The sequence below is a fragment of the Sinocyclocheilus grahami genome, unplaced genomic scaffold (assembly GCF_001515645.1).
Source record: "Sinocyclocheilus grahami isolate Dianchi unplaced genomic scaffold, SAMN03320097.WGS_v1.1 scaffold26.1, whole genome shotgun sequence".
Classification (NCBI taxonomy): Eukaryota; Metazoa; Chordata; class Actinopteri; order Cypriniformes; family Cyprinidae; genus Sinocyclocheilus; species Sinocyclocheilus grahami.
Window position 1 is genome coordinate 1,855,666 of NW_015505205.1, and position 12,447 is coordinate 1,868,112.

The 12,447-nt window shown below is 36.6% G+C and overlaps 3 protein-coding genes across 4 annotated transcripts in view; 2 read left to right on the top strand and 1 right to left on the bottom strand.

Moving 5' to 3' along the window:
- The window catches only part of LOC107566740 (guanylate cyclase 2G-like), a 13,472-nt gene extending 11,436 nt beyond the window's left edge, over window positions 1–2,036 (top strand). The window contains exons 14-15 of the mRNA XM_016252270.1: window positions 1,685–1,788; window positions 1,902–2,036. Coding sequence (XP_016107756.1) covers window positions 1,685–1,788; window positions 1,902–2,036 — 239 coding nt within the window. The remainder of the gene's footprint in view (window positions 1–1,684; window positions 1,789–1,901) is intronic.
- Window positions 2,037–2,270: 234 nt separating this feature from the next.
- Window positions 2,271–7,696, bottom strand: LOC107566341 (beta-tectorin-like). The gene is made up of 12 exons (XM_016251763.1): window positions 7,637–7,696; window positions 5,046–5,145; window positions 4,807–4,882; window positions 4,325–4,515; window positions 4,085–4,236; window positions 3,903–3,975; window positions 3,490–3,593; window positions 3,323–3,406; window positions 3,078–3,240; window positions 2,916–2,994; window positions 2,802–2,834; window positions 2,271–2,583 (listed from the first exon to the last, which is right to left on the bottom strand). Exons 2-12 carry the CDS (start codon window positions 5,046–5,048, stop codon window positions 2,519–2,521), a joined length of 1,023 nt encoding a protein of 340 aa, XP_016107249.1. The 5' UTR covers window positions 5,049–5,145; window positions 7,637–7,696; the 3' UTR covers window positions 2,271–2,518.
- A 1,271-nt stretch (window positions 7,697–8,967) lies between these two features.
- The window catches only part of LOC107566297 (glycerol-3-phosphate acyltransferase 1, mitochondrial-like), a 30,467-nt gene continuing 26,987 nt past the window's right edge, over window positions 8,968–12,447 (top strand). Inside the window, exon 1 of one of the 2 annotated variants that reach the window (XM_016251715.1) lies at window positions 8,968–9,133. The gene's annotated coding sequence lies outside the window, so the exon portion shown is untranslated. The remainder of the gene's footprint in view (window positions 9,134–12,447) is intronic. The other variant, XM_016251730.1, reaches the window with a different exon arrangement.

A 12,447-nucleotide genomic window follows, 5' to 3' on the forward strand; every position in this document is an offset into this window, starting at 1 on the left:
AATGTAGTAAATATGAAGATCAGCGTAACAGTCTTTTTAGCAATATAAGGAACAGACCAGTGAGTGTCGTGGACCTTCTGGGAAAGGGTTTGAGTGATAGTCAGATGTTTAAGGTGGTTTTAACATTTTTAGAGTTTACAGGATTAGACCACAGGACCTAGTGTTTGAGGATGAGGATCATGATGCTTCTGCCCATCTTGGAGGTTGAGGAGCACAGAGTGCAATTCTAAGTACTTTTGTGCAGCAGTATGCATAGATATTCAGATCGCAATGTCAGCAAATTGTATAGCATGCATAGCAAATTCAGATGCAAGGTTAGAAATAATATTAGCAGCAGCATGTATAGCAAGTCATTATTATGTCTAATATAGCAGTGGCAGCAGAAAGCGCTTTAGTTGCATAAAATTTTAGTGATAACTCATGGAGGGTAAAGTAACTCTTTAAAGTGCAATAGGTATTTATTACTTTGCCTATTCAACAGGGCTTACAGCAAGTTTTGTGCAGCAGCAGTAGATTTCGCTTCGCAAATTCTGATTAAATATTACAACCGCAACAGCTCGCACAATAAATTCCTACTACAACATTGTGAATATCATTAACAGCAACAGCACGTACTTCAACTCCGTATTGAAATGTTAGTGAATATTATCAATAGCAGCAGTAGCAGAAGTTTTGTTGCGTTGGCCGTATCGCACTGCATACATTACAGACCGCTTTACCTCTAGCTATTCGTATGCCTAATTAATGGAGCTCTCAGCAGTTCAGTCTCTTGTGCAGTAGCAGCAGCTTGCATAGGCATTCAGTCATCGAGATTTTTCTCAGCAGCATGCACAGCATTTCTATGTTGCAAATTTTAATTTAGACACAATATAAAAGCAGACAACTGCATTTAAATAAAGTCACTGTAGTGTCTTGCTCAAGGCCATCTTGGAACGAGCCACGCATTTAGCAATGACGTGTTCATACAATGCAAACATTATTGTTCTTAATATGCAATATAAATATTTTAAATTATCAAAATAAATGAGCAGCTGCTTCTGAGGCAGAACAACATTTAACTCAGGTCACTAGTTTAAGCTATCTGGTCAACCAATCAGGTACACACAGCAATAGTTCACTAGCGTTAAGCCATTCCCAGGCTCACATAGATAGCAAACACACGGTCTCATGGCTCTCCGGAGCAGCAGCAGTACATATGTCTTGGCAATAGATCTGCTTGTTCTGGGGGGTTTTATCTTTTATATTCCTTCTGCCTTATAGGGATTATTTTAAGCATATTATTGTATAGCGGCAGCATACATATTTAAATGTGTCTTCCAGCTTTGTTGGGGGGTTATTTTATATGCTATCTGTGCAGCAGCAGCACATCTTAAATACTCACGGCATCGTATCGCCATATGCACTGGCAGTAGCAAGTTCCTGTACTCGCTTGCAGCAGCAGCAATAATCTACAACTACAGCAATAACCAACAGCAGCAGCAGCGTAGCAGATCTGTTCCGCCAAGACCAAATGCATTAACATTGTCATATCCATCACCATGCTAAAATGTTCCGAGAGTTGTCATGATTGAAATTATATTAATATAATTTTTTAATATAGTGGCCTCAAACTTGTATGTACAGTTAACAGTGTTTACTGTCATGCCATGTCTGTGCATCTAATCATATCTCTGTTGTATTTTCTAGGGAAAGGGAACACAGAAAACGTTCTGGTTGATAAGCAAATCTGGATTCAGTTTTCCACCCATTGGCCAGGACTGTGATGCAAGTCCTAAGTCAGGAACAGATGTAAGTATCAAGCCACTTATGTTTTTTATATTTCATGATTGTAGCAGTTTGAGGTGTTCATGCTAATTAAAAGGAAGTACTATATGAAGACCTGACTCATTGTATTTGGACAGTCTCGCCATGTCATATCTAAACAGGAGAAAACCAAAGCAACCCCAATGAATGATGGAGACAGAAGAGCAATCCAGAGGACTCCAGCCATGGCTAAAATGACAGAAATGCACACACTTACTGTACCCGATATCTAGTTTGACCATGATTTTATATATACTCTTGGATTATAGGACATTATCACAAAAAACAACAATTTTATTTAAAAATGCATTTTTTTTAAATACAAAGGGAAAAAATGTCAAGACAAAATATTTTTATAGAATTTAATTACTAAAATATTTCAAAATACTTTTACATGCAAACAAGATAAAAACAAGAATATGTCTCTTTCTGTTAAACTAAAGATTAACAATTGATAATACCTGCTTCAGAGATTATTTTCTCGTTCTACCAATATTCACGCAAGGAATACCCAAATAAAAAACAGTAAAAAAAATAAATAAAAAAAACTGCAAGTGAACATTTAAAGGAATGTGTCGATACACTCCCTGAGACACGTATGGTTGCTGTGTGTGGGTGTATGCATGCATGCGTGTCTATTTTGAAATATTTGAATGTAATTGTATGAGTGCAAAGGCATGATTCAATGCATTTGAATGACACACATCTGGCCCCATTACCAACTGAAGTATCCTAAATATTCATTCAGTAGAAATATGGACAGCATACACAGAAATGGGCCTGTAAAATAGAAGAATAAGAACAGGAAATATTTAGCATTATTTATATCATATATATTTAGCATAGATAATTTAAAATTAATTTTAAAAAATCTGAAAAAAGGATTTTTAATGAATATAAAATCAGCTGTAATGCTGTAAAACTGTGGTGTACTTAAAAACAATATATCAATATATGAAAATCATGTGTCTTGCATTGCATTGATAGTTCTAACTTACCTGCAGGATGAATATAACTAGAGGAGTGTTGTGCTGTAAACAGAGTTATGAGGTTTTAAATACATGTTATTGAATATCAAATTGGAATCATGCAGAAGTAAAAATGTTAAATACCTCTGACTTGAAACTCCATGGTCAGGATCCCTCCATTTGGATCAGGTTCAAATTCAGTGCTTCTTGATGTACATGGAGTCTTGGACGGAGTTAAGAGGAGTCTCAATGGAGCCAGAAATCTATTTGAAACTACAACAGCATTAAATTGATGCTGATACTCACCGGCTGACAGAATAGCTTCTCCCCATCACATACTTGGACCTCACAGTGGAGCCACACGGTGGAAACTTTCTCTAGCCGCTGGAAGCGGAACGAGTTGAACTTGAACATGGACTGACTGTCTTTGGCATTTTCAAATATGGTGACTGTGTTGTCTAAAGAGCAACTGTCAACCCAGAGCAAATATATGTGAGCAGTATTGAATCACAGTAACATCTATTATGTTTGAACTGACAATAAAACCTTACCTGTTCAGAATTAAAGTCCACCGTTTCCTGTCTGTTGAATATGGAGTAGGTGTTGCCCAGCAATTTGTTATTACTACTTTGAATCTATAGACATTTAATAGAGAGTCTTTTACACTGACTATCTGTGTATTTGATCAAATTACACAACTTTCTTTTGAGCAACTCACCGATTACTAAGTCCTTTTGCTTCAATGCCAATGAACACCTCAGATCCGATCTCTGATGTGTCAATCACATACGGTGCATCTTTTGCATAGAGGAACTTTGAGTTCTACAAACACCAAAGTTAAAAAAAAACACATTCAGTGTTATATATATATATAATTAATATATTTGTAAAACAAAAATAAATATTATTTTTTTATTTTACAAATATATAATAATAAATATAATACAAATACAATACTACATTTAACATTTTTTATTTTATATTATTTTATTATATACTTACTAAGGCATTTTCAGTAATTGTTGGGAAAAATATCCTTTATACAAAATCGCACAAATAAAATGGAAAGGAAATTTCCCTTTTGTATATTCGTCATCACTGGACACGTTTAAGGAAAGTGTAAGTACTCACTGTGAACACATTCATAGACAACTGAGACTTAAAAGAACCTAAACTCCCGTTGTTGACATAAACTGTTGCCACTCTAGAAGAAGCAGAGGGTTTAGTAAAGACGCTGCAAGTCAACGGTCAGAATGCACAGGTTCTATGAAATCTACACCTACTGGACTTGACGTCAGTGTAACGGGATCTACCTTTGGCTAAAAACAGCATTGTTGACCAGATAAGCCGCTTTATAGGTGCAACTGAATGTGTAGTTGACGGGCTGGTTCCGGACAGTGAGAGAGGAGTCGTTGGATACTATTGAGTTGTAGAATATGTACCGTGGGTCTTTACCTCCTACATACTGAGAAGAAGATAGAAGCCAATCCATTTTAAGCTCTTTTTCTGATTAAATAATATTTAGGATACATTAAACCAATCAAACGGCTCACCTCAGACAGGGTGCCGCAGTACGAGTGATTCTTTGGAGTCAGGTCTGGGATGGTGAAACGATAGAAGCCCGGAGTGTTAATGCCAGCGTAGCACACGCCGCCCAGTGACAGCTGGCCAATCTCCCATCCATATGGACATTCTGGCACGTTTGCAATGATGGCATTTGGAAAACATGACACCATGACGTAATCTGAAATAGATGACAAATTGGTCTGTCAGGATTATCTAGCCAATTAAATCATGCCAACAACAAATACACAGCCTTTTGATCCACAATGAGAGGGGATGTTAAAAATATGATGCATTTACCAGCTTTCTGAGGGACACAGGCCCATGTCATGGGTAGGAGAATGAAGATTACGTAATCTGAAATAGATGACAAATTGGTCAGGATTATCTAGCCAATTAAATCATGCCAACAACAAATACACAGCCTTTTGATCCACAATGAGAGGGGATGTTAAAAATATGATGCATTTACCAGCTTTCTGAGGGACACAGGCCCATGTCATGGGTAGGAGAATGAAGATTACACCAACAGCTGCCATTTCATAACACTGAACAAAGAGTGCACCGTTACATTTGCCTAAAATGTCTCCGTTCAAGATTTTATACATGATACAAGCTCACTCATGACCTGAATTGTCTATATTTAATGCTAACGTGATTATTTTCAATACAAACGCACCATAATATTTGATTTAGAATTAATGTTCGTACCATCCCAATGCAGAATCCAGAAGAAGCGTTGGCTCAGGTCTCTAGCAGAAGGTTTGCATGGTTCCTGTGCAGTTCTTCTGCAGGTAAATGATGCTAAATCCTAAAAGCAGAGTTCATTGAAGTCGGCACAAGAGCTGCTTTATAAGTCCACAGGTAAGCAGTAACCCCCCTCGCTTCTTTGGTCAGCCAGTCTGGTCAGGACTTTTGGTGATAGCATTGTGAAGGAAAGCACAAAAGCTCTCTGTGCTGGCCAGACATTGACTTTTAAATGACCAGTGTGTCTCAAGGGGAAGACCATTTTCTCAGCTTTAATCAAAAACATGGTAATTTCGTCCAATACTACTTCATTTTCACATAAAATTAAACTCCCAGCAACATTTCAGCCCTTCATATGAGTTTCTGATATAGGAACTCTATGTTGTCAAAGATCATTTCTACCTGCAAATTCTGGTTTCTACTTGAAGATCTAATAGAAATGGGCATCTTTCTTAGAGAGTTTGAAAATTAGCTTCCAATTTACACTCATTTCAGGTTATGTAATACTTCTCATCTCTGCCAGGCGGCCATGCTGATCAGTGGATTGCCATCAGTAGTTATCTAATGAGCCCTAGTCGTGCCAGACTGCCTCTTAAAGAGGCACAGTGTCATTAAGGTCAGTCTCATTGAGCTTAGCCAAAACAGTAATACAGCTGTGCACAATCTCCATGCTGTTTATCTTAAAGGATAAAAATCACCCAAAAATTTTAATCTGCTGAAAATGTACTCGCCCTTAGGCCATCCAAGATTTAGATGAGGTAGTTTCTTCTTCAGAAGACATTTGGAGAAATTTTGCATTACATTACTTGCTCACCATCCTCTGCAGTGAATGGCTGCCATCATAATGAGAGTCCAAACAGCTGATAAAAACATCACAACAATATTATAGCCAGAAGCAATGGTTTAATGTTAAAAGTTTCTTAATGATGGATTTATCACAATAATCTACAAGTAATTCATACGACTAAAGTCCGTTAATTAATGTCTTGTGAAGTGAAAAGCTAAGTTTGTAATGTTTTTATCAGCTATTTGAACTCTCATTCTGATGGCACTCATTCACTACAGAGTATCCACTGTTGAGCAAGTCTAATCTTAATGTAGAGCTAAATTTCTCCAAATCTGCTCTGATGAAGAAACTCATTTATGATGACCTAAGGGGCCTGAGAGTGAGTACATTTTCAACAAATTTTATATTCAGGCGAACTATTCCTTTAAGATTCCAAGAAGTTTATCAATTTCACATACGGATAATTTCCATTTCTGTAGAGTGCAAAAAAAAAGAGCAAAATGTCATAACAATGACACAGCATTGTGGTATAGACAACCCGCAACCCTTTACAGGCACTTACAATGCAATGCAGATCAGGAAACAAGCTTTTTCCGGAACCCCGAGTCAGACTGATAATGATTCATGGCGGCAGGAGCACTTAGATCTGAAATATACCACCCAAGTCATCACCCATGAACTGGCACTGTCACACACCCCAAAAACATTACACTGGGGAATGGGCGTACAAAGAGCCTTTAAGATTTCCGTGATCAAGCATAAGAGATAATAGAGAATATATCTTGAATATTTTGTCGTTTTATTTTTAACTTTTTCACTAAATATCCTACATATACTAAGAAATGGTGTGGAAATAACTTTCACTCAGAAATTGGCAGTAAACTTCACAAATAATCACAAATCAGGTGATACATTAAATTTAACATGAAATTTTAAAGTAGAAAGACTAAAATACTATTTATTTTTAATCTTCATTTTATATTCCGAAAAATATTTTTTAGTATAGTTAAGATAATCAGTTTAATTTATCTTGTTCTAAGGATGTTTTTACTTTGCTTTTTGATAAATATACTCCTTAAAGGGATAGTTCACCCAAAAATGAAAATTCTGTCATCATTTACTCACCCTCATGTCGTTCCAAACCTGTATGAGTTGCTTTCTTATGTTGAACATAAAAGAAGATATTTTGAAGATAGTAGGTAGTAGATAGTAGGGGGAAAAATACTATGGAAGTCAATGGCAACCACCAACTGTTTGATTACCAGCAATCTTCAAAATATCTTATTTTGTGTTCAACATAAGAAAGCAACTTATCCTGGAAACCACCCATAACACTGTATATAATACTAGACTAAAGTAAAATAATATTTAATTCACAACTATAAAAAAACGTCATTTATTTAAAATAGTACATGTATTTGCTTAATTTGTCATTAAAAATTATTTATTGACATTTTTACAATGTTTCAGTTATACCAGTTAGTTTCTTTTCCTGAAAAAGGGAATATAAATATTTAAACTGAATGCATTATATGGAAAAAGCTAACTTCGAAGCTTTATATAAGCACATGAAACTTCAAATTATTAACTTTTGCATAAGCCTTAGCTCTTTAGAACTCAACAATGAAATCAGAGAAAGTCTTTAATACACGTATATGCATTCTTGACATTTCTTTAGATCTTTGACTTGTAAATATCAACGGCCACAGCTTGCAATAGGCAGACAATGAGTGATGGGAAAGGGCATGGCAACCTCAGCTGTACTCACTCTGAATACTGATGCCAGTTGATGTGGCTGACTCAGAAAAGGCCCTGATCTGTGACTGTCCTGGAGTCATGTGATCAGATTTGCTGTTGAGAACACAGTATTAACAAAAAAATGGATGCCCATTAACAACATAAATCAATTTGAACTAGATCTGTACTTTGTAAATGTGCAAAACCCCTTTCTTAGAAGGTTTCTTCACACTCAAAAGTTAAACCGTGTGTCAAAAGGGGCTAGACAAAGAATCTATGATATTCTGGTTGCTGGATATGACTTGGACCCCTCCTTCAGAATAACTTTGCAGGATTTCATAGGAAGAAATGACGAAATAAGGATACATTTTGTTATACACACTAGCATAATTAAAGAGGAACGTGTCCAGAATATGAATGCAAATGTTTTTGTTCCTTTGTGAATACACAATTAAGACCCAGCAGGATGTCTGGACAAGACTTAAAAAGATCTTGCTTGCAGACATCAACTGATCATCCAGATTAGTGAGCTGAATTTAATGTAAATAGTTTTCTTTAGTAGTTCTACCATGGAGCTAAATCTTTATCCAAAGATCAAGCACATACAATGTTTCATTTAATGTCCAGTGATCATCTGCTAGTCATATAGTCAGTCTTGCACACTAGAAGCATTATATTAAACGCTCCTTATATGGGATAAAGCTTTGTTACGTTGTTTTAAGCTGTTTATCTATACAGCTAGCATTAATGTAGCAACGAATCGACTAAAATGAATAAACATCCCTTCCTGAGATTCAACATTTCTTTTTGTCCACTTATTTTGACTGACATCTCTGAAATGTTACATGAAACTGGTTTGCAAACGGCAATGTAAAGAACTCAACCATTTTGCGTCAAACTCACGCTCTCACTCTAAACCCCGCCTTCTTAGAACATCTCATCCAATGCGATGTCACCAAACCTGACGGTGAAAATGATTGACAGGCAGAGAGCGTTTATGATTGGCTAGTTCTCTGACTGGCTAAAAGTCAGAGAATATTTTTCCTACCACTTTAAATACACAGTCTATGATAAGTCATTATTACGATAAGATAGCATTATTATGAGGGAAAATGTCATTACAATGAGATGTTATTATAACGAGACGAAAGTCACGAAGTTTCTCATTTTTTATTTATTTATTATTATTGCTATTATTATTATTGTTATTATTATTTTGCAAGGTGCTATAGATAAACGCTATACTTAACAATTTGCATAGCAACTTCCCTCTTCACGTAACCACACCATCACAACCTTTAGCTTGGGTCTGACCTTTTCTCACAATCTATCTAACTACGACCCTTAGTGGCTCTACCCAGAATGACAGCGTTGGGCAGCTCAGCTGTCATACATCTTTCCCCTCAAGTGCAGTCACAGTGCTGGCCATAGGTTGCGTTGTGGGCAGTTTCAAGGACGAGTGCCGGTTTCCAGTTCGGAAAAGACGTCAATTTCATCAGTGATGGCGCAACAAAGGCATTTTCTTGAGGTAAAACATTCCTCGTTGCATACCACGTTTTGTCCGCGGATTCCGTTTCGTTTTGATGCACAATGAAGGTGGGCGCATGGGTTGGTTAGCAAGCTAGCATAAGGGAAAGGGGCAGCTCAATGAGCCCAATGCAGCGAACCGGCAAAACCAAATTACTGTAAATCTAAATTAAAATATGTTATTTTGGGGTTGACCGCTTACAGTCAGTACCGTTATCTGTCTTAAATGAATTCCACATAAAACCTTTAGTAACGTTAACCCCGTCGTTTTATTTAAAACACCATTTACAGTTGCAGTGTTTGCAAATGCAGTGCTTTCAGGTCGAAACGTCCTGACTCTGCATGCGGCTCAAGAGAAAAGACTGTTCTTGGCAGTTTGCTCGAGCCCAACGTGGTTGAGTTGACAAAGACTCAGTTAAAGGCAGTCAGGGGTGCGTTTCCAAAAGCAACAATGGTAGCAAGTTCCGTCGTTACCAATAGAGTTCAATGGAACGAAGCACCATAGTTAGCTAACGATGCTTTTGGGAAACGCACCCCTGACTAGCATGCAGCTACTCTTACATATTAAGTATTTTTTAACAAATGGTCAGTGAAAGGTGCTTAACCTTCAGAAGATGGCGATGATCAACCTTTAGGAGGTCAGACAGAAAATTATGTGAGCTGTTTTATTTATTTTTCATAGGGTCTGTCATTTATACCATCTTGTGTTTTTTTCTGCAGTTAACATTAAATACACATCAAAATTAAATAGACAATGCATACTGAAAAGAGTAATATTAATGTAAACTGAATAATAAAATCTGCACCTGAATGGAAGCTTTCACTTAGATGAATGCAACTGGAACCAAAATGTTGTTAGTGGGACAGGCCAAAATCACAATATAGATGGAGATGCAGATATTTCTTTAAACTCTAGATATTTTTAATGCTAGGTTCATTTTTTTCCTGCCCCATCAAGTTCACGTTCATTGGCCTCCATTTTTGAGTACCACATCTGAAAATCCAATCAATAACAAATGCATATCCAACTCCCCAGCCTACCTCAATTTTTATTTATTTATTTAATTATTTTTTTAACGTCAATATGATATTCCCTGACTTTACATGATATTCCATTAAATCTAACTATATTACCCAAGTTATCAAGTTTTTCGTTATTTTGTAATGGCTAATCCTTCCTGCTAGTTTAATAAATTCCACAACCTGTCTTTTTGATTACTCATTAACAAATTAATACTTAAACTTCTGAATAATGTAGGTTTGTTATGGCATGTTGCTATGGTTCGGATTATTTCAATATACAGTAATGGTGGATGGTCATTGCCTTGTGTGTGTGCACGTGCTTGTTCTTTTTTTTCTTCTTGTTTTATAGTTCAGATGAACAGATTGCGGGACAGATTAACCCACTGCCCTGCATTGCTGGTGGATTTACCCATCACATTCGATTATGTTTAAATGCTAGTGGCAGCTACTCTGGCTTACAGCACCATTGACATGGAGTGTGTGTTTGTTGACCGTGTAGATGCCCGTTTTTTTACTCCATGACCAACTGTAAAGGAAAATGCTCTAATCCACAATGAAAACAGTAAGATGCATAGCTCTAGTATGGTACATAGTAGGTAACCTAATTTGGCAAATAGGATTTATAGGGTCGGTTTGACATTTTAAAGTAGTGAAGGATTGCTTTAAAAATGTAGATCATACAGCATTATTTTCAGACAGGGCCCATTCAGCAACTTTTAAAAGTTTCACAGCCAGTCCAGGGCTATTATTCACATTGTCTCTTTGAGCAGGTCTCCTCTCTGTGGGATTTGACATCCAGCCACACTTTCTCAGAAAATGTGGTCGTCGTTTCTCCTTTCTCATCAGTGTTCTGTTCTGGTCGCCTATTGGTGTAGATCACATCAGGCAATGCAGGCAGGGCTTCCAGAGTTCAATGAACTCTCATTTAGCAGCTGCGTTGTGGCTTGCCGTACACCTCTCTCTTTCTCTTTCTCCCTAGGCTTGTTCAGCATGTGCTCTGCATCTTGCTTGGGGTTGTTATTCATTGTAGAAGAGATTAGCCCATCTTTTCCTCCCTCCCTCCTGCCAGCTTGGTTTGCTCCAGTCATTCATTCAAAGACCCACTCTTCTGCTGACCCACTTCCACTCTAATGAAAGCATGTGATTGAGTCCTCTTAATTACATTACTGTGTCAATCAAGAACTATAGGCAAAAGTGATTATATTATATTATATTAAACGTATAAGTATATGGAATATTAAACGATGAGTTTTCAAGCAGTTGGTAACCACATTTTATGGGACATTCAGATGTTTTGGAAGGTAATATCTTTAAGGCACAGTTATGCCCAGACAGGCTCAATATATATAGTCAGTATTATATCAGTTACAGGCTGATACTACAATTTTCAGAAAGTTTATTGGTTATTATTTTTTAACAGTCTATTAGATAATCAATTGTGCATGCTCATTTCTGCTATTTTTACACTTCGATTACTTTGCTGTCATCTAATGCTCAATTAAAATTAACATAACAAACACTTTAATTTAATAGTTAAATGTTTGTTGAATCTAACAAATTTCTAAATGATTATCTATTTTTCATATTTTACATTATCCAAATTTTGTAACACACAAATTCACATATAGCACTTAAAAGATATATTTTTATTTTAATATCAGCCGTTTATCAATTATCAGCCATAACATTAAAATAATTATCGGTCAGTTTTATTAACAGATTTTTTGCTGTTGGTGTGGGCTCTTTGATTTGCATGTAAGCTCTTTTCCACCACAGAATTTTATACACCAAACACCTAATATCTTATAATTCAGCCTTTTTTCTCTCAATTCTGATTTTACATCTCCAAATTGGTTTTCCACGTGATGCAGCTGACACAGAACAGCATACGCTGTTTACGTTCAGTGGATATTCTCCAAAATGGCACCAGGGTCTTATGTTTATTTAGGAGACAAATTGTAGAATAAAGTCGTTATTTTTGTTTTCTTTGCGTACAAAAAGTATGATCGTAGCTTCGTAAAATTACGGTTGAACCCCTGATGTCACATGGATTATTTTACCGATCTCCTTGCTACATTTCTGGACCTCGATCATGGTAATTGCATTGCTGTCTATGGGAGGGTCAGAGAGCTCTCAGAATTCATCAAAAATATCTTAATTTGTGTTCCGAAGATGAACGGAGGTCTTACGGGTTTAGAACGACATGAGAGTAATTAATGACAGAATTTTAATTTTTGGGGGAACTAACCCTTTAAACCTGCCCCATCAAGTTCACGTTCATTGGCCTCCATT

Bases quoted from the DNA above. Each gene is read 5' to 3' on its own strand.
- LOC107566341 (XM_016251763.1), bottom strand. The intron at 3,241-3,322 runs GTAAGGTTTTAT...CTGGGTTGACAG, and splicing joins TGGACTTTAATTCTGAACAG to TTGCTCTTTAGACAACACAG. The intron at 2,835-2,915 runs GTATTTAACATT...CTCTGTTTACAG, and splicing joins CATGGAGTTTCAAGTCAGAG to CACAACACTCCTCTAGTTAT.